The sequence below is a fragment of the Verticillium dahliae genome, genomic scaffold (assembly GCF_000150675.1).
Source record: "Verticillium dahliae VdLs.17 supercont1.17 genomic scaffold, whole genome shotgun sequence".
NCBI lineage: Eukaryota > Fungi > Ascomycota > Sordariomycetes > Glomerellales > Plectosphaerellaceae > Verticillium > Verticillium dahliae.
This window is the reverse complement of record NW_009276936.1, coordinates 813,089-837,700: the sequence shown is the minus strand read 5'-3', so window position 1 is coordinate 837,700 and position 24,612 is coordinate 813,089. Positions and strand designations below refer to the sequence as shown.

Below are 24,612 nucleotides of genomic sequence, written 5' to 3'. Positions count from 1 at the left end.
GGGAACTTTGGGTTCGTGACCAGGTGATACTTCATTGGAAGCGATGATTGTCTTTCACAACAGGCAGTGTTCAATGGCCAGCATAACAAAGATGATGTTAAAATTTCTTGTTCATTTGACAATACTCATGCTTCGATATACTTCTTCAACCCACGCAGGCGCTCTTTGGCGTTCTCGAGGACCTCATCAGGCTTGCAAACAGCAAACCGGATGTAGTCCTCAGCAATCCAGGTATTCTTGTCCGTGTAGAACTCGGTTGGAGGTACGGCAGCAACGCCGACCTCTTGAATGAGGAACCAGGTAAGCTTGAAGTCGCGTGGACGACTGGCAACATGTGGTGGGTATGGGTAGTCCTTTGGCAGCTTGACCTTCTTCATATTGACGAGGACGAAGTAGCCACCCTCGGGCTCCGAGTAAGGCAGATCGAGCTCTTTCCAGATCTCATTGAAGCGGTCAATCTTGCCCTTCATCTCAACAACGGACTCGTCCCAGAATCCATGCTTATCAGCCTGCTCAAAGCCTTTGGACGGAGGGTTAACGTGATGCTCGTTCAGTCCAGGGGATTACACTTACCGACAGCGCAGGCCTCTTGCAAAGGCGACACCGAGGAGTAACAGATACGGGTGTGCGCGGCTGAGACGTGCTGGATAAGCTCGGCAGGCCCCATCAGCCAGCCCACGCGCCATCCTGTGGCGTAGAAGTTCTTGCCAGCCGATCCCACAGTAATGGTAAGTCGTTCGATCTCAGGCGACAGGGTGGCGATGCGCGTGAAGGGCACGTAGTAGAGCCGGTCGTAAACCTCGTCAGACAGGATGATAATCTCGTGCTTGACGCAAAGGTCGCCGATTCTCTGCAATTCATCCTTAGAGAAGACTTTACCGACAGGGTTGTCTGCGGACGCTGTCAGCAAGTAGCACTGTTGTCACGAGCAGGGCCACGAACGAGGGGTGTTGAGCACGATCATCTTAGTCTTCGGGGTGATGGCCCTCTCAAGCTCTTCAAAATCGATGGACCACTCAGCAGCAGAGGACGTCTTCTCGGCACCGTCCTTGGGTGGCTGAAGGGGCACATATGTGATCTTGCCACCAGGCATTTCGATGTTGCTGATATACTGGTCAAAAAAGGGCTCGAAAATGATGACTTCGTCGCCCGGTTCAATGAAGGCCATGAATGCGCTGAGCATGCCTAAAAATGGATGTCAGTGATGAGCCAGCCAGAATCGGCCGCACCATACTGACCTTCGTTGGCGCCAGTCGTAATCGTGACCTCGGTTTCCGGATCAATTTGCCGGCCCCAGAAAGGGGAGTAGGCGTCGGCGATGGCCTTCTTCAGACGGGGACGGCCCTTTGTTGGGCTGTACTGATTGCACTCGACGCGGTCGAGTGCCTGCTTAGCAGCATTAAGGATAAAGTCTGGAGGGTTGTAGCCAAAGAAACCCTGCCCCATGTTCACAATAGGCTGGTTCGGCGAGGCGGCGGCAGCCTCGTTGACAATGGACCTAATCGGGGTGAGCAATCCTACACTTCTTGGACGACTTCCTCAAACTCACCAAACATCCTGTCGCCTTCCGGAAACGCGCGCAGCGGGCTTCAACTTGCTGCTGAGAGTCATGTTGGCTGAGTGGAAGCTTCGACGGCTCAACGTAGCTGAGCAATTGGCAGAGCTCGATCGAAGGGCGAAGGTAAGAGGGTTCATGTGGCAGATGTGCAGAATTCAAATGATGAGCAACTTGATTTCAAATGGTCCTGGATGTGACTGCTGCTGCCCCATGCAGAGCCGTTGATGTCCCAATGGGCATCCGGCATCGTCAAATTACGCCATCCGATCAACCCCCGATTGTCGGGGCGGGAGAGGGGTGGAGATGCGCCCACCCGAGCGTGTCAGGCAGAGGGGTGGGTGTATGGGGGCAGTGGGGTACTGTCACAACTGTGATCGAGGGGATTCTTGATGTATCACCGCCCCGGGGGTGTTGCACAAGCGCTTGTCATCGGTAATACTTGTCGCTGTCTCCGGCTCAACATCACGACAGCGTTTCCTACATCTGCGTCGCGAGACGCGACCCTGAATATGGCTGCTCCGCTCTGCAAGCTGCGGCCAACCGCGCTTCTACTCACGATTCGATTTAGCTCTTCATTACCTGACCTCACATTAGACATTCCGACGCCTGCGTCGACTACCATAGTCGCCTTGAAGAACCTGATACGCACACAGCTCGAACCCCCCTACAATGCCAACCGGCTGCGCTTGATTTACCAAGGCAAGATCTTGCTGGATGGCGCAGCATTGTCTGCGTTGCTACCAACGACTCCTCGCTCAAGCACCGCCACAGCCGTTCATCAAGATGTTGCGGCGAAAGGCAAAGGCAAGGCTGTTGCTGGCCAAGCAGACGAGGAGCAGCAACGCGTCTACGTGATCTGCAGCATCGGAGACGAACTGTCGGTCGAAGAATTGGCCAGCGAGGTCGAAGCGGCTCAGAGACCTGTGGCAGCGACGTCTTCCATACCAGCCGCCCCGGATATCCCGGCGACAGGCGCAGCGAGACCGAGCACGCACAACGCACACCGCCCGCCTCGGGGGTTCGATCGTCTGCTAGCGGCAGGCTTCACGCAGGCTGAGGTGTCGCAACTCCGACTACAGTTTACCGATATACAAGCACAACGACATACCTCCGACACGATGCCGTCTCCCGACTCGATGCGAAACATGGAAGATCTGTGGATGGATGCCAACGGTGGGAACGCGATGCCGGGAGGCGGTGGCGTTACGGCAACCACAGCCGCTGGCGAGGAGCCAGTGGCGCACGACTCGCTTGGCTCTATGCACGAACAACTCGATGGGCTCGTCAAGGGAATGCTCATGGGCTTTTTCTGGCCTCTTGGCGGGCTGGCCTGGCTTACACGTGAGGATGGCATGCTTCCACAACGATGGCGTGTGTGGATTGGTTTTGGTGTTTCCTTCAGCGCATTTGTCGGTCTCATGAGAGCCCTCTTTGGCGGAGAGCAGTGACATTGGATCCAATGGTTACGGCGTCCTTGGGTTTCAGAGCAAAGCGTACTGCATTGATTATTGCATATACTGGTCATCGCTCACATAAACACACATACACAGAGGGAGCGCCACAAGGGCACGCAGAAGGCCATTATGCTACTTTGATTGGCGGCCTGGAGCATGGGCGTCGGCGCATGCACACACCCAAGCTCCTATTTTGTCGAGAACAAAAAAGCTACTGGTATATTCCACCCGAAACTCCTGACCTGTCCCTGGACTATTGCCACCACTCGGGCGTTATGTAACCCCGCATGACGTGTGGCTGAGTGACGATTGTCGAGAGGAAAACTTACCTTACAGGTACAAGCTCTGCGCTGCAACAATGTCGCGGCGAATCTTGTTCAAACTCGCCTCGAACTTGACTTGTAGCTCCTCAGAGCCCATGACCTTGGCGCCCTGTGCCATTTGGCGAAGTAGCTCCTCGAGGCGGCGGAATAGACGGATGAGAGAGCCCTCGTAGGCATTGGTCATTTTGCTATCCATGTGGTTAGCCAGGATCGATCAGAGAGGGGAATATTGCATACCAGATATCGGCAAAAGACTTCTCGTTGGACCATGCGTGCACCGTCTCCATCAGTTGCCACTTGAATTTTCCGACAAACTCCTCTTCGTTGATATCCATTTTGCTCTCGATGCTGACCTTGGCGACCTGCCTAGCCTTGGCAAGAATAGCACGGAACGGCTTGTCAAGCTCCTCCTTGAGCGGCTGAGCCTCAAGTTTTTCATCGAGCACGAAACAACTTAGCACGGCAGCAATCGTCTCAGGCGCCAGTTCGTTGAAGAACCTGTCGAAAAGAAGTTCAGCGAGGATGAGCTCATGGCCTTCGGTAGACGACAGTTCGCAGGCGACGCGGGCCTTGAGCTGCACAACTTCGCTCTCGTTGAGGAAGCCGAGGCGACGTAGAACACGCTTGCGAGCCTTGAGTTCGTCCATCTGTGATATACTGTGTGCTTTGGCGATGCCCTTCTTCTTTTCCTTGATCTCTTCGCCGAGCTTGACCTTGGCGCGATATTGCAGGTAGAGCTCCGGTAAAAGGGGCGATCCGTGGAGTGGGTTCGTCAGAAGGCGAGACTCGAGAACCTCAATCTTGCGCAGGAGCTTGATAAAGGATTCGTCCTTGATGCCCATGTTTTCCATGGGGTCGAGGATCGGTAGGCCATCTGGAAAACGACGTGTGACCTCGAGTAGAGATCTGCGAACCTGGTCCTTGCTAGCTTGCGAGTTGATATCCTTAGGCATGAAAACGCGGATCTGACTGATGCTCTTCAGGCAGGTTAAGAGGCAAGGGACAATCTCAAAACGGGCCGGGCTATTCGAAGTCGACTCCGGGTAAACATTTTTGGGCATCTCGGTCGTGATGTTGAAGCCCTGTGTGATCTCATCGCTATCAGGCGAGATGGGAAGCATAACATCAATCATGATGGACTCTTGCGGCGGATACTCGGGCTCACCCTTCCTACTATCGGGAGCGCGGCGCTTGGTAAAATTAGCAACGACACCCCAGCCAAAGTCCGTTCCGTCGAGGCTAGCCTCCTGGAGCTTCGGGTTGTAGATGCGGACAAGGCGGCCAGGCTGTAAAAAGTCGAGACAGTGTGACGGATGTTGAATGACAGCCCGCATATCCATGGCGAACTGCTCAAGCTGGGTTCTGATGTTGTAATAATCCTTGACCGTCGATTCATCCGTGATGACAAAGTTGTCCTTCTCCTGTTGAAGTTGCACGAGTCCCCGTTCAAGGTCTGGAACGCTAGCGGCATTCTGAAACTGGTGGAAGCAGCGCTCAAGCATAAACTCGGGTGAGATGGCTTCGATGCGCAAAAGGTTGAGTATCATGTTATAACCCAGGTAAAAGGCCGAATTGAGACGATCCTGTTGACCTACAACAATGCCGCGGGCCGTATCAGGCTCCATCTTCTCGTCGATCATCATGATAACGATACCACGGGAATCAAGACCACGACGGCCGGCACGTCCAGACATCTGAATATATTCAGATGGTGTAAGAGGCCTGGTCTTGACGCCGTCCCATTTGGTCACCTGTGTGAAGACAACAGTCTTTGCAGGCATGTTGAGACCAATCGAGAACGTCTCAGTTGCAACAAGAACCTTGATCAGGGACTCCTGGAAGAGGATCTCAATCGTCTCCTTGAGGATGGGCAGGAGCCCAGAGTGATGGACGCCGATGCCGCGCTCGAGTAGAGGCAGGAGATTAGAGATTTGAGGAAGCTCACGATCCTGATCGGACAAACTCTTGATAGCATTGTTGAAGACGTGGCGAACCATTGCCTTTTCGTTATCGGTATTGAACTGTAGGCTCGACAAGCCAACAGCAAGATTCTCACACTCTCGCTTGCTAAAGTTGAAGACGATGACGGGCTGGAACTTCTTGGTCATGATCATGCGTACAATCTTGACAATGTCGGCTTTGGGATCGGCGCCGCCGCCCTTCTGCGTCTTTTTGTTGTTGCCCTTGCCCTTCCACTTGGCGTTCGCGTCGCCGGGATCTTGACCCTTGGATTGCTCAACCTCTTGCATCGTCTTTTGAAAGTTGTTCTCCTTGAAGACTCCCTTCTCGTCAACAACGAGGTAGATTCCCTTGCCGCCGGCTGGGAAAAAGTAGTTCTGTAAGGGTGTTGGTCGGAAATCCGTATAAACGACGTGGCAGGCCTGCTTGTGGATCTTGGCAATCCACTCGGCGAACTGGAAGGCATTCGGAATAGTGGCTGACAAGAAGACATATCGGACCTTGTCAGGCAGCAAAATAATGGTCTCCTCCCATACGACACCACGGGTCTTATCACGCATGTAGTGAATCTCGTCAAAGACAACCCAAGCCACCTCGCGCATAATCTCAGAGCCACGGTACAGCATAGACCGCAAAATCTCCGTCGTCATTACAAGACAGCTGGCGGTGGGGTTGATAGTAATGTCGCCCGTCATGAGGCCGACATCGCCAAACATGGCTTCAAAGTCCCGGTACTTTTGGTTGCTGAGGGCCTTGATGGGACTGGTGTAGATGACTCTCTGGTTCCTCTTGAGGCACTGCGCAATGGCGTATTCGGCAACAACCGTCTTGCCGGCACTGGTATGCGCAGAGACAAGAACACTCTCATCACGCTCAATGGACGCAACCGAAAGGCTTTGAAAAGGGTCGAGCTTGAAGTTCCATGTCCTGGCGGGCTCGTCCGGGGCTTTGTGTTCGGAGAGCGGGATGTACTCGTGGTCGAGATCGGGAGGTAGCGCGACTTGATGCTGGATGTTGTGGGACAGGACCAAGGAATCCCCCTCGTCAGGCGCAAATGCTTGTGCGCCAGCCACTTGACGCGACTCGGCCGTTTGGAAGCTGTCGGTCAAGACGGGCTCAGCTTCTTCATCCTTCTTGCGGCGCTTGTTGCTCTCGTTGCCATCGTTGTCCTCGGCGTCAACCTGTGGATCCTCCGATTCATCGCCGTTCTTTGCAGCAACCTCGACGTCTGCCATTACGGTGTCAATGGCCTCGGTCTTTGGCTGAGACTTTATAATGCCATCCGCCTTGCGCTTCTTGCTCTTGTCCTTCTTGCTTTTCTTGGATGGCTTGACGCCGGTAGAAGCGGCCTCGGGCTCGCTGAGTTCTGAAGTCTCTGCCCGAGGATTGCCCTCGAAGACATCGAAGAGGTCGTCCATGGAAAAAGGCAGAGCCGACGGGCGGTCATGCGGGTTGCGTAAAAAATGGATGATGAATTCCACAGCCAAAAGTTGCAAGAGACGGTGGCAGGCGCAAAAGAATGCACGAACCCGCGACAGGGCGGCAGAAAAATAAAAATTGGCTGAACTGGGAGCTCCAGGGCAGGGCGGTGACGTACAGCCAAGGGCCTTGGTTTTACCATGGTCAAAGCGCCGGTCATGTCTCTGCCATTGAGGTGGTCAGCAGTTTTCAGGATTGGGCGGGTGAGTCACGTGGGCTTATGTAACCTCTGGAGAGCTTTCATCGATTGCCTCAGACCACTCGAATAGCCGGACAAGCCTGCGACAGCACCATCACGACCGGATTTTCTACCAGCCATTGTACCCTTCGCACCCCTAAAGCTCAATCGTCAAGGCACGCATGCAGATCAAACCCTCCTAGAGAATTCACAAAGCTAACTATTGACCCCACAGATGCTCTCTCGTGCCGTCACCCGCGCTGCTACCCAGGCGCCTTCAGTCGTCGCCCGCCGCGGCTTCCACGCGACCCGTTCCCGGATGTCTTCGCCCTTCCACTACCCCGAGGGTCCCCGATCCAACATCCCCTTCAACCCCAAGTCCAAGGTGTTCCCCTTCCTCTTCTGGGGCTTCATGGGTGCCGGTTTCGGCATCCCCTTTGGCATTGCTGGTGAGTGGTTTTTCCCTCCCCGGGACACGGCGTATGGGTTTCTTTACTGACTTTCTGCTCCACAGCTTGGAAGCAGAGCAAGGCCCCGGAGGCATAAGCTTGCGCGTCTATCAGAGACCGAAGACGAGCTACAATGCGTGTAAGATGGAGAGCCAAGGAGAGTTGCGTGCAAGAGGAGTAGATGTGTAAATAGGCCAAATAGAGGCTGCTGCCCGTGCCTATTGCTGGACTCAACTGAAGCGATTTGTTATTCCTAAAGTCTCTGCTCGATCTGAAACGTGTGGGATTTTTGGTAATGATGGTGTTCATATGGCTACCTTCGGGCTGAGGAGAAACATGAACGAGTCCTCATGACAGAACCCAACAACGAACAGTCTTACCGACACTGCCGTCCATCGACAATTTACCCCAGAGTGACCCTTGTGTATCGTTTTTCGCCTGTCAGATTATGGTCCGCACCTTGACCCCGATATGTTCGCCCAGTAACATATTCCAACGAGGCTTTTAAAGCGTTCATATTGCGACCGTATCGCATGCAATATCTAAGAAGCATTACAAGCCGTTGTCTACATGGTATCTCATCTATCTATCGGTACATGGAATGGTATTACATCGCGGTTAATCCCCGCTGGTGAGGCGCCTTGCGGTGGCCAAGCTTCTTTGACCACCCCGTGTGACTGTCGTTTAGCAGCTGGTGCAAGAAATGCTCCATGTACTCTTCCCGATCCGGCGGCAATTGCCATCGTGCCTTGAGCTCAACATATGTATCGAGGACTAAGCTCTCGTCGCCGCATCGCATGCACGCTTTGAGAGCCCAGCCGGCAAGCCACGTGTCTATGTAAAGATTGTTGACACCATTGTCGACCGCTTGCAGCAGTGCTGAGAATAGGTTCTGAAGCCGGTCCTTGGTCCAGGCGGACTGTCTGTGGCCCCCGTGGTTCGCAAATGCCTTAAATAAGAGGAGAAAGATGGCGCCGTGCAAGGGAACATCGAAGCGCTTCATCTCGTCGAGGAATTGAACGACGCGATTGAGATTGCCCTTGATGGCATGATGTCGTATGAGTATGCGGTATGTGCGGAGATCAGGTGTCGTGCTTGCTAGTTGTTGAAAGGATGATCGCATAGCAGGATGCTGCTGTCCGACCTTACCAAACATTATGAGTACTTGGGCAACGACCCTGTTTGCGTGATAGTCTGGGGAAGGAATCGTTGCGCCCTTGGAGCCACCATTCTTCATGTGGTCGTAGACTCGGAGGGCGGCGTCTTCGTCTCCTGCACGGAAGAAGCTCGCGATGAGACAATTGAGCACGACGGTATCGATCATCTCCCCCGCCTCGACCATTTCTTTGTATGCGGCCCGTATACCGTCAACGTCACCTCGTAGGCCGAAAAAGTGAATCAAGCTGACGTGGTGGTACCGGTTGAACTCAATCCCTCTCGACTCCATCTCCTTGTATATGCGCTCGGCCAGGGTGAAATTGCCCGACTTGGCCGCTGCGTCGAATAGAATGTTAAAAGTCACCCCATTGCCCAAGTGTCCGCCGCTCTTCTCCATCTCGTTCCAAAGGTGCAGTCCCGATTCCGCCTCAGCGTCGGTGATGCTTCGTGCGTATTGACTGGCAAGTGCCAAGGCGGCATTCCACTCTCGACGCTGCAAACTTAGGCCACAATCTTTGACGTCGCCAATGACTGAAAAATAACGGAGCATTGATTTCGAGTTTTTCGTCTTGGGTGTGCCTAGCACCTTGAGCAAACGGTGCCGTAAATTTGCCGATAGGTAAAGCATTCGTGGCGTCGGCAAAGCGCTGTATTGGCGATAGATAGTCCTGAGACCAATGTGGCCGGGGTGTCTCAAGCGTAAGCTTATGCTCATGCGCAATGTGTTCGCATCCTTGGCCACCTTTCTATCGCCTCGAAGCGTTTGATCGGAGCTTGGGTACTGCGAGTCCTCCTTCTTGTCCGATATCGTCAGGTTCGGGCCGTCTGGTCGAGCGTACCGCCGCATGTAAGGGTCTCTGACAAGCTCGAGGTGATCCTCCACAGCTCCGATGCGGTAATCGCCGACAACTGCGAGAAGGTCCTTCTTCCGCTGCAGCATATATCCTGTGTGATCGGGCTGGGCACCGCAAGATGCGATTGCGGCAGCGTGGCCATATTGGCGGCATTGCTGGCGGCGTCCAGGGAACGGGTTTGACGTCGAGCGGCTTACGACTATGCGTGAAGGTCCTGGCAGGAAAGTCGAAAGAAGCCATGACGCTGTGAGAGGGCAGTGTGGAATCTGCAAAGACGGTTTGCATGTAAAGTATACAGTGGAAGATGGTGTTGCTTGTATTCTGGCTGTGCGTGCGGACTTTCTGGATCGTTCGCGAGCCCGCAGCTTTGGTGTTGGTCCAACGTTGGGCGAGTTCGACGGTCGTTTCGAACGGATCGCGCCGCGTAGCGACCCGTCAAAGCCTCTGAGAGCTTTCATCAGTTGTCCGGCATTTCGATGGGGGGCTGCCAGCTTCCTCCCAGCTCGGCAATGTCGGATGTATCGCGCGGCCGTGACGGAGGGGGAAATCTATGGTCGTCGAAGTGTTGAAGACTGGCTGTGCCGATGAGAGAGTTCGGGGAGATTTTACCTGGCGAATCCCTTACGTGCATGGACATGTATCCATATATGCATGTGTAAGATATATGCATGGCTGTGACCAGGATGGCGGATTCTCCTGGCCGAAGCTCCAAATTTCGTGGCCTAGCACGCGACACAAGGTGTAAACCAGCACTTGATCTTGCTTCAAAGTCCGACATCCTCGATCGGGTCACTCGTGAGTCAAATTCTTTCAATCCGACATTCTCCCGCTCAGCACTCATCATACAGTTGCGATGGGCAAACAACTACGACCCGCCAGGGTTTTCCAGACCGTCACCGAAGAGCTGAGCCACAGAATCTTGCCGCAACATAAAGTCCGGCCGCCGCCATGGTACAAGGCCCTGAAGTCGATTCCCCCTACCGAGACAGTCATAAGGTTGCGAGCGACCGTTCTCCAGGCGTCTGCATCCAAGAGCAGGAAGCCTCGAAACCTATTCAAGCCCCAGCAGATCATCTACGAGGAAGATGAACTACGAACGACATTCTTCAAGGACCATCCTTGGGAACTGGCGCGCCCGAGAGTCGTACTCGAACTCGATGGAAAGGACTGGCAACGATGTGATTGGAGTCGGGGTCTGCGGCAACCCGGACTGGCGATCAGCGGCGAAAGGTCAGGAAAAGACCGACGAAGCAAATCGAGACGAGCATTCTCAAACAAGCTAACACATTCATTAGTGTTGTGCAAAGACAAATGTGGCTCATGAACAATGCCGGTTTGCCGCGCGATCAAGCCTACGACATGGCCAGGAAAGAGTTCTACGCACTGCGACAGGAAGAGGAGGTCGAGAAGAGGGTAGCTAGAGAAGAGGCCCGGTACGTCGGGGCTTACTTTGGCAAGAACAAGCTGGATATCGCGCAGGATCTCGAGGACAAGCAGTACGAGACTTGGAAGCAGTGGGCACAGTCCGAGGTTGTCCGGATAGAGCAAGATCGCAGTGCTTCCTATCGCAAGTTTGGCAAGGGGGACGAAGCTACGGACGACGATGTCGCGGCGGTTGAGGCTGCTGAGAAGGAATAAATTCTCCCTTGATGGGTGTGTAAGGCTTGTTGTATTAATACCTACGTACGAGAGCAATGCCCAAAACGCTGCAGAAGCTTGGAGCATCTCAATTACTGGCCTGGTCTACCACTAGACATCCCGCGTTGGGCACGCCGTATCTCTGGGCTACGTATTCATGCTGAACGAGAAACACGTCTGCGATTTTGGTGTAGTAGAAGAACTTTCCTGTGAGGCTCAGGGTCTTGATGCGCGCCCATGACTCTACATAGAAAATTTGCATGACGTCTTCTGGTGCGAGGCAGAAAAGTTTCAGTACGTAGGCAACAAGTCCTACGAAGAAACCTGTAGCCGGGCCATTCGTAATGATGATATCAGGATGCTTTTGGCGACTTCGGGTACCGGCAAACGGTGAGTTTGTCAGGAGAGGAAATATCTCCAAGACAGACAACAGAGCAGTAAGAGGCGTGGAGAGTAGTGGCTGATGGACTTTGCGAGCCCGCGTAACGGTGTGGACATCGTATGTTCCAGCCTCAGACTCGCCGTGAGTATTTAGCAGCATTTCTTCAAAAGCCTTGACCTGTTTGAGCGACATTGCATCTCCGCTTGATACGAGATACCGGCGGTGAATAGATGAGAGCGGAGCGAAGCCGATTTCCAGCATGGCAAGCATCTCCTTCGTATGACCACCTGAGCCCAGGACGACAAGAAGATATGCTCCAGTAAGGTTTGCAGTCTTGCTCACATGACTCCTCGCAGTTTCTAGGTTGATAGTGTGGTTTTCTCGGGTCTTCTGAAGCTGGTTGTGGCGCACCTATATCGTTTAGTGCATTCTCACTGAGAAGGATGAAATGATACGCACAAAAGCAAAGAATGCAGATGTAGAGACCCCTAAAACGGACAAGGCGGCAAAGACTATCCACGAGGAATAGAGAAGGGCACAAAGTCCGATGAAACAGATAAATGCTACAGTCTTTAGCAGAAAAGGCCCTGCTGACTTGGATGGCATCGTTGGGCGGTGACGTCGCCGTCCGGCGGTTCTGCTATGCTGCTGTCCCTGGCAATGAAGTGAACGGTTTGCTGCAAGCTATGAGATAGTTTCCCGCAACACTCATCTGCTCTCTGGTATAGACAGGCCCTACGGAATATCGTCCTAGGTTCCTAAGGTAATTGTATGTAGGTACCTAGATTGAGTGGACGACGTCGCCTGTCATGTGATTGATTCATCAATTTCTGTAAGTCCTTGCCAATGGATGGGTGCCAGGTATGGGTGCCTAGCCCGGGGGTGTGTGGTGCTCGCGCGTCACGTGATTGCGGTTCCACCCGCATTCAAAGTGACATCACTCCGACCCCTGAGCTGGAGGGTCCTAGCAATCAACAAGAAGCTGGAGGTCAACTTACCAAACAGTTGCCTGACCGCCCGGCATAATTTCCAGAAGATCAGCGAGGAACACCAGGTCAACAAGAGTTCAACATCCCTTCAACATAAGTCGGGGCTTTGCATAAATGGCATTTTGCCTGTCATGGTACTACGGACTCCAAGTGCGATGGCGAGCCTCAGATCAAGGGGCAACCTGACGTGCTTTTACTGTGGCAAACGCTCCTCGGTCAAGTTCAACGGTATCATCAGTGACTTCCTCTGCTTGAAGTGCGACGCAACGAACTATCTCGACGAGGTGAGAGCATGACAAGAATTCCATACGTGTCATTATCTGATACCATAGCTTTTGAAGAATGGCGAAATCACCGATCCTCCTGTCGCATCAACAACCTCAACAACTCAGCCCACACAATACGCCATACCACGGTCGCAATCCCCCGAACCAGCGGCGCAAGCACCAAGCATATTCTGTTCGACATGTCTCAAGAACCAACATCTATTCACGGCATCCCTGGCGCAGTATCTTCCCGAAGACCCCGATCATCCCGAATACGCGCAGCTCGAGAAGAACTACTACAAGTTCCGACAACGGCTCGAAGAGCGATACCCGCAAATATGTGCAGACTGTGAACCCAAGGTTCTGGCTCAGGTGCAGCAGGCTGGCTACACCGCGCGTACCGACCATCTGCGGCGCATGATGGAGAGGAGTAGGCAACGGCGCGCCTCGCCGAAACGATGGACCGCTCTCGACATGGCTGACACACTTGGACGGTGGTTTTGGTTCGCTGGACTGACAGGCCAGTTACTCTGGCACTTCGCGACAATGGCCGATGCGCTGTCAACCATGACAACTGGGCCTTTGCGTGACACAGACGAGCTCTCACCAGCATGGACTTCCGTCCTCCGCTGGATGGCAAATGCCCTCCCTCAGTCTTCTGTATTGGTTCGCATGAGCTTCTGGGCCAACCTGCTCTGCATTTGGTGGAACCCAAAATTCACCCAGGTCTTCCGCGGCTTCTCAAAGCATATCCACGGTCTGTCCCAGTGGTACGTTTTTCAAGGGCTGGTCCTGCTAGTGCGATTTCTTGGTGTTAGGATAGCCGGGCTTGCTGGCGCCGGAGAAGGTCGAACCAGCGCTCAAATTAGTCTACACGCGTTGCTTGCCATTGTTGTTGTTGTTGTAAGTCTGCGACTTCCCTATTGATGACTTGACTGACCATTTATGTCAGCTCTATGCCCTCGCGCAAAAGTCAGTACATGTTGACACAACACCACTGTTCCCGTCTTCCTCGACGCCTTTGGCACTCTCTCCAGCCCGGCCTCGGGACATTGGGTTAGGGACCGAAACAGGGGCAAAGAGCCTGTCAAATCTACTCGATGACATACTTCATGAGACGCCAAAAGCGCCGATGGTGATACCGACGAGGCCAAGTCCCTCGCCCAAAGGACCCATCTCGCCGAACCCAGAGCTGCAATCGATTTCTGGGATCAGCTCCCTTGGCCTTTCTACTGCCGCCGCTCATGTGCAATATTCGGAAGAGATGGAATGGTCTCCAACGCAGTCTAGGCATCGTGCTTTCAATGATTTCGGTGCACCTGGACGCCAAAGCCAAGCATTTGGCGACTCTCCCACGAACCCCTCGGCTAGTCCATTCTGGTACAAGGTGCCGCCCGCGCCGACAACTCCAGCGGAAAGACTGCGCAAGGCTTCCAACCCTATTCTCAGGAGCAAGCCCGTAGGGCCAGAAGCTGTCTTCTTTCCGACGAACAGTCAGCCGCTGAACACGGGCGCTCGCCCAAGTGATAGCAACAAGTCGAAACGCAAGGTGTCTTTCGCGCAACCATCATTCTTTGCTTCGCCCAAGTCCAATCCCAGCGATCCACGGAGCACGCTGGCTGACATGTTAGGTTCGAGCTTCAACCTCAGCCAGGACGGAGACTCCGACCAAGACAATGCAAACAGGGAGAGTCCAGATATAGAGCTGAAGATGATTCGGCCGCTGAGGAACCCTGCAGCACGCGACCGTTTCATAGACATATTTACCCTAGGCAGCCTCATCGCATCCTGGCTGCATGTGACGTCGGCATCGTACACCTACACCTGGGATGTGATGCTCGGGTCCATGGCGCTCAGCGTTGCTGTCGCTCTGCACCTGACCAGCGACGCTTTTTACGGGTTGCGAATCGGCCAGATACCTCGCCAGCTTGCCATGGCCAACTCAATTTTGGGCGTTGCTGAGGTGGCAGCAGCTTGCATCTTGTCATTTCAGGTTTGGGTTACGCCGCGAGGCGACGAACACGAGGCGTTCGGCGTGCAAGGTCTGGTGGTGATGAGTCTGATGCTCTGCCATGGGCTGGTCAACATGGCAGTCTAGAGGACGACGCCATAGTGGGTGGTTTTGTAGGCGTTATAGGAGACGGGGACTGCCACGGGGGGGGCATTGGGTATGTCATTGGCAAAATGACAAGGTACCTGGGGTGGTACATAGTCCTTCGCTCAAAGGTCAGGTCGTGGCCCGGCGGTCTCATGAAGACAGCATGGGAATTGCCCATGAAGAGGCTACGATAATGATCAACAATCAAAACATACAACATCTGTGGTTATAGCTAATGCAGTCATAATGTAATACCGATTGTTGGCACGTAAACAGCTGGCATGTGTACCGTGCCTGCAGGAGCATGAGCCTGACAATACACGGCGGGGAAAAAGCCGGGGGTAAAGGGTGTGACAATTGAACGTCTTCCTCTCTTGAACATTCTCTGCATCGCTCGTTCCGGACAGGCACCACAGAGTGTGTGTATTTGGACCATGGATTCATCGAATCTGTTTTCAGGCGTGAGCAGTCAAGAACCAGGGTACTGTTTGGGACTATTGTGTACGACTCGTGCTGTCGAGGATCCGTCCCGATTCATCACTTAAACAGGCATGCTGAAACAACAGTTAAAGTTTTGGGCCGAATGCTGCCAGGTGTATCTCTTCGTGTAAGGGCACGCAGCCTTGGCAGTCTCGTTCGGGGATCCAGGGACGTTGGTATGAGCGGGTGACAAACAGCGGCTGATCAGGGGCTTGGTTCAGTGTGAGCCGCGACGTTGCGTTCTGGGGCGAGAGGATCACCGCAGCCAGCCACTCAATCCACCCAGAGAGTGTCACGCTGGCGTTGTTGCTGCACGCTGGCACCAGTCACACAACAGCAGACGGTTGGAGAGAGGAGCGACTGCGTCAATAGGCTGATACAGGCGAGGCAGATCAGATCAGATCAGACACCCCCCCTGGCCTGTACGAATCGGCCACGACGCGAGGGAGAGGTCTTCAAGGCATCAGACACACTTCCGAGGCAGGGCTGACGAAGGACAAGGCATGGCGCGGATTTGCAGCCGGCACGCTGTTGGAATGCTGCTGTTGGAGATCGACGATGGACATGAGACAAGCATGTCTGCAGTGCTCAGGGCTGTTGGGATCACCACGTCGGCCTTCGTAAGCAGAGCGCCTAGCAAATTGCAAATGGCAACGGCCTCCCTGCTAGGGACTACTAGCAGGCGCCTTGGCTGCTTTGATGGTTGGACCATCGCCTCGGAAAGACCGGCACAAGGTTCGACGGCGGGAGGTTTGTTCAGGTAGCAACAGCACCATCCGTCTACGCAGCTTGAGAACTTGGTGGACGTCATCCGTGTGGCGTTTGGAGGATGTGAGTAAGTTGGAGGAGTAGATATTCTGGCGACTATTAAGCTTCTCGTAACGAAGCTTTTGGCGTGCGACAGGAGATGACAGCAAGCTTCCGCCTTCCCAACCACAGTGACAAGGTGTTCGCTCCGCCGGCTGTCGCAACAGCCGTATGCGTAGTGACCAAGGTTCTTACATACCTAGTACCTGGACAGGTACCTGCCACTGCGACACAAGGTAGAGCGAACGCAGGCGGGCGTGCCGGGGCGCTGGAACCCCCACATCAATCCAGGGCAAGCACGAGCCACCGTGCAGGAGAAAATTACCACACAAACATCACTTAGAAGTGACTCTCCCCACTCCCCACCTCACTGCAATCCACCCCAAAGGCTGCTGCGAAAAAACGCCGCGGCCACACCGCGAGCACACGCCTAGGTTTGAGCGCGGCCAACTGCCAGGGTGTAGGCACGGCCGAACGATGGCTGCAGACAAGACCCGCTTAATTCTCATCTGGGCCTCTGCACGCACACTCCCACCTTACCCTTCTTGCCGTCGCTCGCTATTCCTCGCCCCCAGGATCAACGATATACACTTCCGCAGACGCCGTGAGGGTCAGCTGCTCGCCGTTTTATTTCACTCTCCTTACACGGAAACCCTTCTTCGTACGTCTTTGAAGCACCGCATTATTCTTTCTTTTGTCGGAGGACTGGAGGAACCGCACCGAGCATCGACTACATCCCACAAGATACTCGACAAGATGGATTACAATCTCCAACTTGCCTCCAGCCGCGTCTGCGCTGTTCGCCTGTGATGCTACGCGAACGAAGAGAGACACCAAGCAACTTCCAACGCCTTTCTCGCTGGCCTCCTGCTGGATCCATCCAGCACGTCGATTATTCCTCCTACGAACGCACATCGTCCTCACACGACCACTTGCCTCATTGAACTTGTTGCACCCGGCATCGTGTCACGCCACCACGACTTCTTCTGACCATCAGCCTCCTCATCTTACCACTTACTCGATCACAGCAAGCTACCAACACGATATTCCTCAACCATTGCCCAGCATCAAAGATGGCTTCGAAACGCAGTGCGAGAACGTTTGAGGGAGACGGTCACCACGTCACCGAGAATGACAATCGTCGTGCACACACAAGGACGAAGGAGGAAGACGCAGCGGCCAAGGACACCCTCGAGAAGCGATCCAACTACAAAACGCTATCTCGGCGTGGATCTAACGAATCCCCTCACCCCCTTGATACTACTGTTGAGACGTCCAAGAACATGACTGGGTTGACATGCGAAAGCGCGGTGCAGGATCTCGAGGCCCAATGCGAACAATCTCGCTGTGTCCGTCATTCTGCACATGCCGATCTCCGCACAGCCCTGCCCCTGGTACCTACGGACCTGGCTTTCAAGCGGCATGTGCCTGAAAAGGGTCGTCCAGTGAACTTCGGTATCGTGGTGCCTGGTGTGTACCGCAGCAGCTACCCGACGCCCGAAGACTTCGGGTTTGTCAAGAACCTCGGTCTTCGCACCATTGTGTAGGACCACGCCCCCAAAACTTGCATTGTAGACTCAGCGGAAGCTGACAGGTGACGCAGGACGCTGGGACGAAAGGATGAACCTGACGAGTTCTATGCCAACTTTTTGGCTTCAAACTCTATCCGACATCACATCATTGAGATGAAGGGTACCAAAAAGCAGAGCATCCCTCTCAAGACGATGAGAGACATCTTGCGAGTCGTTCTAGACAAGCAACAGTATCCATTGATGATTCACTGCAATCACGGAAAGGTAGGATTGCGTCGAGTGAAACTCCTTCTAATCCCGTATACATGCTGACGTCCGTCTAGCATCGCACTGGATGCGTAGTCGCTGTGGTGCGGAAACTCTCAGGCTGGGACGTGAGTAACGTCTTGGACGAGTACAGGTCCTTTGCGGAGCCAAAGGTGCGCGACTGTGATATCGCTTACATCACCCACTTTGCCGTCGGCGATCTTTCAAATCTCCACGTACACGCTGTCAGTATGCGATACAGGGTGCGGAATTTTTTTCGCGCCACCGTTTTCGCATTTTGCGTGTTGGTGCTCTGGACGGTCTCGGGCAGCAGGATTTCAACATCGGCAAGGAATGTCAAACCGCTCAAGTAATGAGTACGCTGCCTTTCGACCAGTGCTGTGCTACGGCCACTTCGGGCGAGTCCGCCAGTTGCTTTCGGGAAGGTTTTGTGGAGGCGCGATCGATTCGTTCAATATGCGACGATAGAGAGACCGGGCGACTGATCAAGAGCTGAGATGTCTCCGAACGGCGTTTGTAGGGTTGGAGAGGGTTCTCGCCCATTCTGCGTACTCGTAGCCTTAGCATTTTGTTTGTACAGTTCATTGTTGAAACGGTCTCGCAAGTAACACATTGAATTCAGCCCCAAATGTTATACAAGTTGCGCCATGACGTGACGTGCTTGTGGTCTCCGGCAATTTTTTTGTCGACCAATGTAGGAGTCCATTTCCTTCCCTCCATCGGCTGCAACATTTCAACCAGCGCCACACTCTACAGTATTTCTACATCGTCACCCAAAAGCGGGTAGAAGTTGTTCCGCGACAGGTCGCCGCTAGAACCTGTTACTCGGCCCAGCGATTGCGCTCCTTCCGCGCGATCTCGTCGATCTTGCGATTGCCTCCTGCGTAGGCGAACCCACCAGCGACACAATTGGCAAGACCAAGTGACAGAGCGCCAGCTCGCACAACACCGCGGGCCGAGAACTTGCTGCGAATGGGCTGCCGCCGCCGTAACGCTAGGAGGGTATAAATGCCGGACCACGCGCAGGTGAGGCCAGCAGCGTCGGTAGGGAAACCGGCCAGAGAGACGTAAGAGCTGAAAAGCAGAGCTGGCGCCATCAGAAGGGGTAGCGGTTGAACTGGCTTGCCGTGAAGGGCGGCAATGAGGATGGCATGGATCGCGGGCGGCATACAGGACGCTAGACAAGTCAGCATTCGAACCGCCCTTGACGGAGAGGAAAGGGAGAGACCAACTGCCCCAGTTTGTTAACTTTTGTGGCAGCGTAGCCGCGCCCGGCGTGCTGCCAGGCTCCTCCTGTGGTGATGACATGGCTGCTTTCTGCGGCAGCCAGACTGGTGATGCCAGGAATGCCTCCCGACGTCGAGGTCTGGTTGTGGTGACGAAGGTGACGCTCGCTACATGGATGGTGACTAAGCAGGCCAGACCAGGCGATTCCAAGGGTCTGGTCAGACCGGCCAAGCACGTGTGGTTGCCGCCATGTCAATGTCAATCTAGTCGAGTCTTTGCCTCGACATACCTGTTCGCAAGCACGAGCTGACCAGGCTGCGGCATCCCGATTTTCCGTCGCAACTGGTATACACCAAGCCTAAGTCCCACACTCGATCGCTTGTGGTGTCTAGGCTCACTGGATCTCGACGGACACAAACAAACAATCCGAGCGACCTCACCTCATTCGGGGAAAGCTTTGTGAAGAAGCCACCTACGACCTCTTGTCCAGGAATCGCCAGACTTTGCAACCCCGCGATTCATCCCACCCTACACCATCACAGACCACCCGCCGAATCGCACACCACATACATCGACATATCACTTAGCATACTCTCCGTTTTACACGCAATGTCGAGCGCAAAGGCGTCCGGCGCGGACGCCGGCAGCAGCAATGCCCGCAGTCGAGAACATCAGCAGGGAAACCAGGGCCGCTCCTATACCGTCGAACAAAAAGCCGCCGTCATCCGCATTCGCAAGTGCTCGCCGACGGCGTTCTACGATATTCTTGGCCTCGAAGAGGTGAAGAAAACTGTGACCGACAGCGAAGTAAAAAAGGCGTATCGCAAGCTATCGCTCCTAACGCACCCCGACAAGAACGGTCACGAACACGCCGACGAGGCCTTCAAGATGGTTAGCCGCGCTTTCGGCGTGCTTGGCGACAAGGAGAAGAGGGAACGCTTCGACAGATCTGGCGTAGACCCTGACTCACGCTTCGACCAGGCGCAGGCCCAGAATCCTTTCAGCGGGTTCGCGAGCAGAGGCGGCGGCGGTGCACCAGGCGGCGGTGGCTTCGGTGGAGGTTTTCAGGGCGAGGAGATGACGCCTGAGGAGATGTTTCAACGGTTCTTTGGAGGAGGTGGTGGCTTCGGCGGTTTCGGCGGCGGTCCATTCGGTGGTAAGCAAGCCCGGCTGTGACAATTGGCTGGATACTTTGCTGATGACTTTCCTAGGCTTTGATACAGGGCCGCAATTTGCCTTCAACTTTGGCGGTGGACCAGGCTTCCGCGTACATCAATTCGGCGGCGGTCGACCACGGAGACGACCAAGGGAAGGGCAGCAGGGACAGGCAGAAGGCGGGTTATCACCTCTGCTCGGCATGCTTCCCCTGTTGCTCTTTTTCGTCTTCCCCATCCTCAGCGGTCTCTTCTCCGGCGACTCGGGCCGATCATCCACTCCTCAGATGCACTTTGATACCCCCTCACCACCATACACCATGCAGCGAGAGACTTCCAACTCCAAGGTACCATACTTTGTCAATCCTGTGGACGTCGAGTCCTACTCGAAGAATAAGCTCAGCCAACTGGACCGGTCAGCCGAGGCGACACTGGTCAGGACCCTGCAGTTTCAATGCGAGAACGAGATGAATCACAAGAGGAGAATGTACGATGCGGCTCAGGGTTGGTTCTTCCAGGATCCAGTCAAGATGCAGGAAGCCACAGCTTACGCCACGCCCTCATGCGATCGGGCCAAGAAATTGGGACTGCTACGGTGATTGCATGTACGAGGACTAAGAGAGCTGGTCCGAAAACTTCCCTCTGTGTTGTTGATTTTCTCGTTGGATGTTTGCGTCTGGCGTTGGGGCATGAAGTAGTTGCATGGCATAATGGTAGTGGTATTTTCATGCCCTTGTGTTCGTTGAGGACGGGCGGACAAGGACGGTATTTCCTACGCTCTGATGTCGAGATGGCTTAGACAGCAACCTAACCCTCTCCGATGCGGATCAATTTCCTCGTACACATGAAGAGTAATGAGACTGGTCACGTTATTACCGTGGTAGTTCTGGCACACAGCAGCACCATTTGACGGGGCGGCATTTTCGTGATACTGAGGTTTGAGGGCCGCACCTTTCTACATGCAGTTGAGATACCCAAGAAAGGGGGCGTTGTTTCGCTGTCCGGCCACTGCCTGCATGTCTCTTGATATCTTTTTCATTCAATATTATGTGTGTGAGTGATACACGGTAATCAGTGCCAGAAGCTGGTCTCTGTGTTGCACTTCGAAGAGTTGACTTCTAGATGAGAGTGATTCCACTCCCCAGTGCGTCAGGTCGGAACATTCGGTCCAGTTACATTTGATGACACGCTACTCACACAAGTATGCGAGCACGGCTCGGCCTCCCGCCCTTTCCACGTATCACTGACCGATCCATTTCAGACCTCTTTCTCCAATTTTAACTCAGATACTGCAGGTATTTTCATCATTCAATTTGAATTGATTGTGAAGTTCGAGCTTTCGTTGCTTTCATGTTGAGTCGCCTACGTGACCGTATCAACATATGGTTGATCTGGAGGTTCTTTCTGAACACGGCCTAAAGCCTTGATTCTGAAGTGGCAGTTTATTAAGTCGTCATTTTGGCTGCTTAACATCCCGCTGTTTGCATACATGTGAGATCGTTACTCGTCGTCATTGGAGAAGTCGTCCACTTTGTCTTTCCTTCGAGATACCTCAACCAAGGCCTAATGAAATCGATTTCGTGTGACAACTACAGAACCGAACACGTTGTCGAGTGGGAAAGCTCAGGAACTTTGACAGGAGTGGTTGATGAGGCCAATATAGTAGGAATCAAAGCTGGCGCCGGTTATAACAACATCAGTCTCTGTCTGAGTGGCAAACCTCCGTTGAAGAAGATGAGGATGCTGCACGTTTCCGTCAAGTTGAGGCTGTAGAAGTCTGGAACTAGACACCCTTTCATTCTGAACACTTAGCGCTTTCCCTTCTCTCTTCTAGAGGAAATCCCTATTATCATCCTCGACGTCCCGCGTCAAAACAATGCCAATAATCTGCACAGCGAATCGGCAAAGTAATCAACTTGTGTATGAAACCCATACCAGCCAGGTCATGTAAGAGGAAAAAAGCTTGATGGCTTGTCTTGATACACTTGTCGACCGTGGAAACCTGTATATTTGAGCACAGTACTAGGGCCAGAGTGAAGTCTGTGATGGATGTAGCTAACTGCATTTGAGAAACAGATGATGGCTAAGCATTCGAGGTCCATTGCGGATGCGCCCCGTTGCAGGACAATGGCATCAAGTAGAATGGGGAACCGGGAGCTCCAAGCTCACTGGATCGGGAGAACCAGCATTATAATGGAGACCCGCTGGATGGATCTATACAAGCTCTCATGATCGTGTCATATTCTGCATCGCCTATCCAGTTACTGCAATGGTTGCAATACTAGCAAGACAGGTCCAAGTGCTGTGAAGGCCCAAAAACCTGAGGCTTGAGGCTTTTTCCCGTAGTGAGGGGAGACTAAGAACGTTCTGGGGCAATGGGGGTTCGTACCATCGAGTCATGCGTGCACCAACAAGATGGCTATTCATCACCGCCGGCCGGCTCAGTCTAAGCTGTGGCACCAGTAACCTCCTGATACAAGCCACAGCCTGGAAAGTGAGAGGAACGCATTGCTATTTGCCCAGCACGCCACTACCATCGGCGTTGTCTTACCTCAAAAGGCCTGTTAGAGTCCAGCACGGAGGGGTCCGATGGGGCCCGATAAGATCGACATGATCTCTACCCCGGAGAGCTTACTACAAGTGGAAGTTGCAATTGCCGAAGCTAGATCTCTTCTCGGAAGGTGCCAACCGGCCCGCAACGGATGAGGCAGCTGTGACATGCCGGCAAATGCGAGCGAAAGAAGCTCGATTCCTGGGGCGACGGACGCGGCCGATATCGCCAAGCATAAATACTGCTCTGAAGAGACGTCAGCTCGATTGTGAGGAAGGGCTCTCGTTACTTACATCCCATCGGCTTCGAGGTATCATCGCAATCATGGTTCGAGCCTCTACTCTGTTCGCCGTCGGCGCCTTCCTGCTGCAAACCTCTCAGGCCTGCCGTGCCACGAAGGAGTACAAGTTTGGCGATGCCGACTCGCTCAACACGGAAGAGTTGGATGAGCACCAGCTTGACGGTCTCCGCCTTTTGAAGACATCGGAGGAGGATGTCGGAACCTGGGTTACCGAGAAGGAGAAGATTGAGAACTACATGCTCAAGCACGTCCACTTCATGGACGTCACCGAGACTCAGGTGAGCCTCATCATGCGTATAGATGTCGCACGGGGACTGACATGACGAATCAAGGAACTCGAAGAGCTCGGAACCCTCCGCCGTCGTGCTCTGACCAAGCGTCAGACGGCGTACCCTGCTCCCAGTAAACAGGCGACAGCGAATCCCATCATCGCCAGGCTGGTGCAGAGCAACATCCAGAGCACCATCACTGGTCTCGCCAACATCTTCAACAGATACTACAGGGGCACCTACGCGCCGACCAGCGCAACCTACATGCTGAACGCTGTCAGGTCGGCCGCCTCGTCCAACACTGCCATCACGGTCAGACAGTTCACGCACTCTTTCAACCAGCCCAGTGTCATTGCTACGATTCCGGGTACCTCCACAGACAGGGTCGTGGTGTGCGCTCACTACGACAGCATCAACTCGCAGAGTGTGACCGGCCGGGCCCCTGGTGCTGACGACAACGCTTCCGTGGGTGCCCCCTCCCCTTTTTTCTTTTCTCTTTCGTTTTTTTTCTAGAGCGGTATAATTAACAGTGAAAATTCAGGGCGTTGCCACCATCCTTGAGGCCCTCCGCGTCATGGCCGTTGCCAAGTACGCCCCGGGCAACACCCTCGAGTTCCACTTCTACGGCGGTGAGGAGGGTGGTCTGCTCGGCGCCCGTGACGTTTTCAACAACTATGCTGCGAACAACGTCAATGTCCTCGCTGTTGTCAACCAGGACATGACTGGCTATTCCGACAACAACGTCATTGCCGTCTACCAGGACTTTGTGAGTTCAGGATGGCTAGATACCAGAGCTGGTAACGAGATACTAATGCTGTCCCAGGTTGACACCAGCCTCACTGCCTACATGCAGCGCCTGGTGCCCGTCTACACCTCGCTTCCTGTCGTCACCGACCGTTGCGGATACGGATGCTCCGACCAGTGAGATTGAGCCTCCCTCAAGTTCCTAACATTTGTGTTATGCTAACGGAAGTGACAGCGCCGCCGCTCGTGCTGCCGGCTACCCTGCGGCATACGTTTGCGCCGATACCATGACGAGCTCCAGCCCTTACATCCACACCACCTCCGACACGGCTCAAACCAGGTTCTACGCCCACGCCCTGCAGCACAGCAGGCTGACCGTCGGCTTCCTGGTCGAGGCTTCGTTCTGGTAAGAGGTTGATGGAAAAATGAACCATGAGTGAAAAATGGTTGATGGGTCGGTGGGTATTGTGTTTGGTGGTCAGCGGGCGTATGGCG

The 24,612-nt window shown here is 54.0% G+C and overlaps 12 protein-coding genes across 12 annotated transcripts; 7 read left to right on the top strand and 5 right to left on the bottom strand.

Annotated features, from left to right (window-relative positions):
* Positions 1 to 125: 125 nt before the first annotated feature.
* Positions 126 to 1,611, bottom strand: VDAG_07756 (kynurenine-oxoglutarate transaminase; the record flags this gene model as incomplete). Its single annotated transcript, XM_009656661.1, has 5 exons — positions 126 to 520; positions 574 to 891; positions 943 to 1,185; positions 1,239 to 1,498; positions 1,550 to 1,611. 5 exons carry the CDS (start codon positions 1,609 to 1,611, stop codon positions 126 to 128), a joined length of 1,278 nt encoding a protein of 425 aa, XP_009654956.1.
* A 456-nt stretch (positions 1,612 to 2,067) lies between these two features.
* Positions 2,068 to 3,006, top strand: VDAG_07755 (uncharacterized protein; the record flags this gene model as incomplete). The annotated part of the gene is made up of 1 exon (XM_009656660.1): positions 2,068 to 3,006. One exon carries the CDS (start codon positions 2,068 to 2,070, stop codon positions 3,004 to 3,006), a length of 939 nt encoding a protein of 312 aa, XP_009654955.1.
* Positions 3,007 to 3,123: 117 nt separating this feature from the next.
* On the bottom strand, positions 3,124 to 6,712 carry VDAG_07754 (ATP-dependent RNA helicase DOB1; the record flags this gene model as incomplete). Its single annotated transcript, XM_009656659.1, has 2 exons — positions 3,124 to 3,523; positions 3,573 to 6,712. The coding sequence occupies 2 exons, from the start codon at positions 6,710 to 6,712 to the stop codon at positions 3,343 to 3,345; spliced, it is 3,321 nt and encodes a 1,106-aa protein (XP_009654954.1). The 3' UTR covers positions 3,124 to 3,342.
* Positions 6,713 to 7,065: 353 nt separating this feature from the next.
* VDAG_07753 (uncharacterized protein) lies at positions 7,066 to 7,781 on the top strand. Its single transcript, XM_009656658.1, has 3 exons — positions 7,066 to 7,127; positions 7,187 to 7,400; positions 7,466 to 7,781. The coding sequence occupies exons 2-3, from the start codon at positions 7,187 to 7,189 to the stop codon at positions 7,495 to 7,497; spliced, it is 246 nt and encodes an 81-aa protein (XP_009654953.1). The 5' UTR covers positions 7,066 to 7,127; the 3' UTR covers positions 7,498 to 7,781.
* A 157-nt stretch (positions 7,782 to 7,938) lies between these two features.
* On the bottom strand, positions 7,939 to 9,971 carry VDAG_07752 (pentatricopeptide repeat protein). Its single transcript, XM_009656657.1, has one exon. The coding sequence runs from the start codon at positions 9,496 to 9,498 to the stop codon at positions 8,008 to 8,010; it is 1,491 nt and encodes a 496-aa protein (XP_009654952.1). The 5' UTR covers positions 9,499 to 9,971; the 3' UTR covers positions 7,939 to 8,007.
* A 124-nt stretch (positions 9,972 to 10,095) lies between these two features.
* VDAG_07751 (37S ribosomal protein Rsm25) lies at positions 10,096 to 11,781 on the top strand (the record flags this gene model as incomplete). The annotated part of the gene is made up of 3 exons (XM_009656656.1): positions 10,096 to 10,207; positions 10,261 to 10,642; positions 10,708 to 11,781. The coding sequence occupies 3 exons, from the start codon at positions 10,096 to 10,098 to the stop codon at positions 11,048 to 11,050; spliced, it is 837 nt and encodes a 278-aa protein (XP_009654951.1). The 3' UTR covers positions 11,051 to 11,781.
* VDAG_07750 (UDP-N-acetylglucosamine transferase subunit ALG14) lies at positions 11,049 to 12,266 on the bottom strand. Its single transcript, XM_009656655.1, has 2 exons — positions 11,892 to 12,266; positions 11,049 to 11,843 (listed from the first exon to the last, which is right to left on the bottom strand). Exons 1-2 carry the CDS (start codon positions 12,036 to 12,038, stop codon positions 11,139 to 11,141), a joined length of 852 nt encoding a protein of 283 aa, XP_009654950.1. The 5' UTR covers positions 12,039 to 12,266; the 3' UTR covers positions 11,049 to 11,138.
* Positions 12,267 to 12,576: 310 nt separating this feature from the next.
* VDAG_07749 (uncharacterized protein) lies at positions 12,577 to 14,785 on the top strand (the record flags this gene model as incomplete). The annotated part of the gene is made up of 3 exons (XM_009656654.1): positions 12,577 to 12,636; positions 12,754 to 13,590; positions 13,640 to 14,785. 3 exons carry the CDS (start codon positions 12,577 to 12,579, stop codon positions 14,783 to 14,785), a joined length of 2,043 nt encoding a protein of 680 aa, XP_009654949.1.
* Positions 14,786 to 16,645: 1,860 nt separating this feature from the next.
* VDAG_07748 (tyrosine-protein phosphatase SIW14) lies at positions 16,646 to 18,504 on the top strand. Its single transcript, XM_009656653.1, has 3 exons — positions 16,646 to 17,615; positions 17,676 to 17,868; positions 17,928 to 18,504. Exons 1-3 carry the CDS (start codon positions 17,146 to 17,148, stop codon positions 18,222 to 18,224), a joined length of 960 nt encoding a protein of 319 aa, XP_009654948.1. The 5' UTR covers positions 16,646 to 17,145; the 3' UTR covers positions 18,225 to 18,504.
* Positions 18,505 to 18,692: 188 nt separating this feature from the next.
* On the bottom strand, positions 18,693 to 19,179 carry VDAG_07747 (uncharacterized protein; the record flags this gene model as incomplete). Its single annotated transcript, XM_009656652.1, has 2 exons — positions 18,693 to 19,048; positions 19,104 to 19,179. The coding sequence occupies 2 exons, from the start codon at positions 19,177 to 19,179 to the stop codon at positions 18,693 to 18,695; spliced, it is 432 nt and encodes a 143-aa protein (XP_009654947.1).
* Positions 19,180 to 19,447: 268 nt separating this feature from the next.
* VDAG_07746 (HLJ1 protein) lies at positions 19,448 to 20,851 on the top strand (the record flags this gene model as incomplete). The annotated part of the gene is made up of 2 exons (XM_009656651.1): positions 19,448 to 20,254; positions 20,322 to 20,851. Exons 1-2 carry the CDS (start codon positions 19,708 to 19,710, stop codon positions 20,849 to 20,851), a joined length of 1,077 nt encoding a protein of 358 aa, XP_009654946.1. The 5' UTR covers positions 19,448 to 19,707.
* A 2,276-nt stretch (positions 20,852 to 23,127) lies between these two features.
* Positions 23,128 to 24,527, top strand: VDAG_07745 (leucyl aminopeptidase; the record flags this gene model as incomplete). Its single annotated transcript, XM_009656650.1, has 5 exons — positions 23,128 to 23,382; positions 23,437 to 23,838; positions 23,915 to 24,139; positions 24,197 to 24,294; positions 24,353 to 24,527. 5 exons carry the CDS (start codon positions 23,128 to 23,130, stop codon positions 24,525 to 24,527), a joined length of 1,155 nt encoding a protein of 384 aa, XP_009654945.1.
* Positions 24,528 to 24,612: the final 85 nt, after the last annotated feature.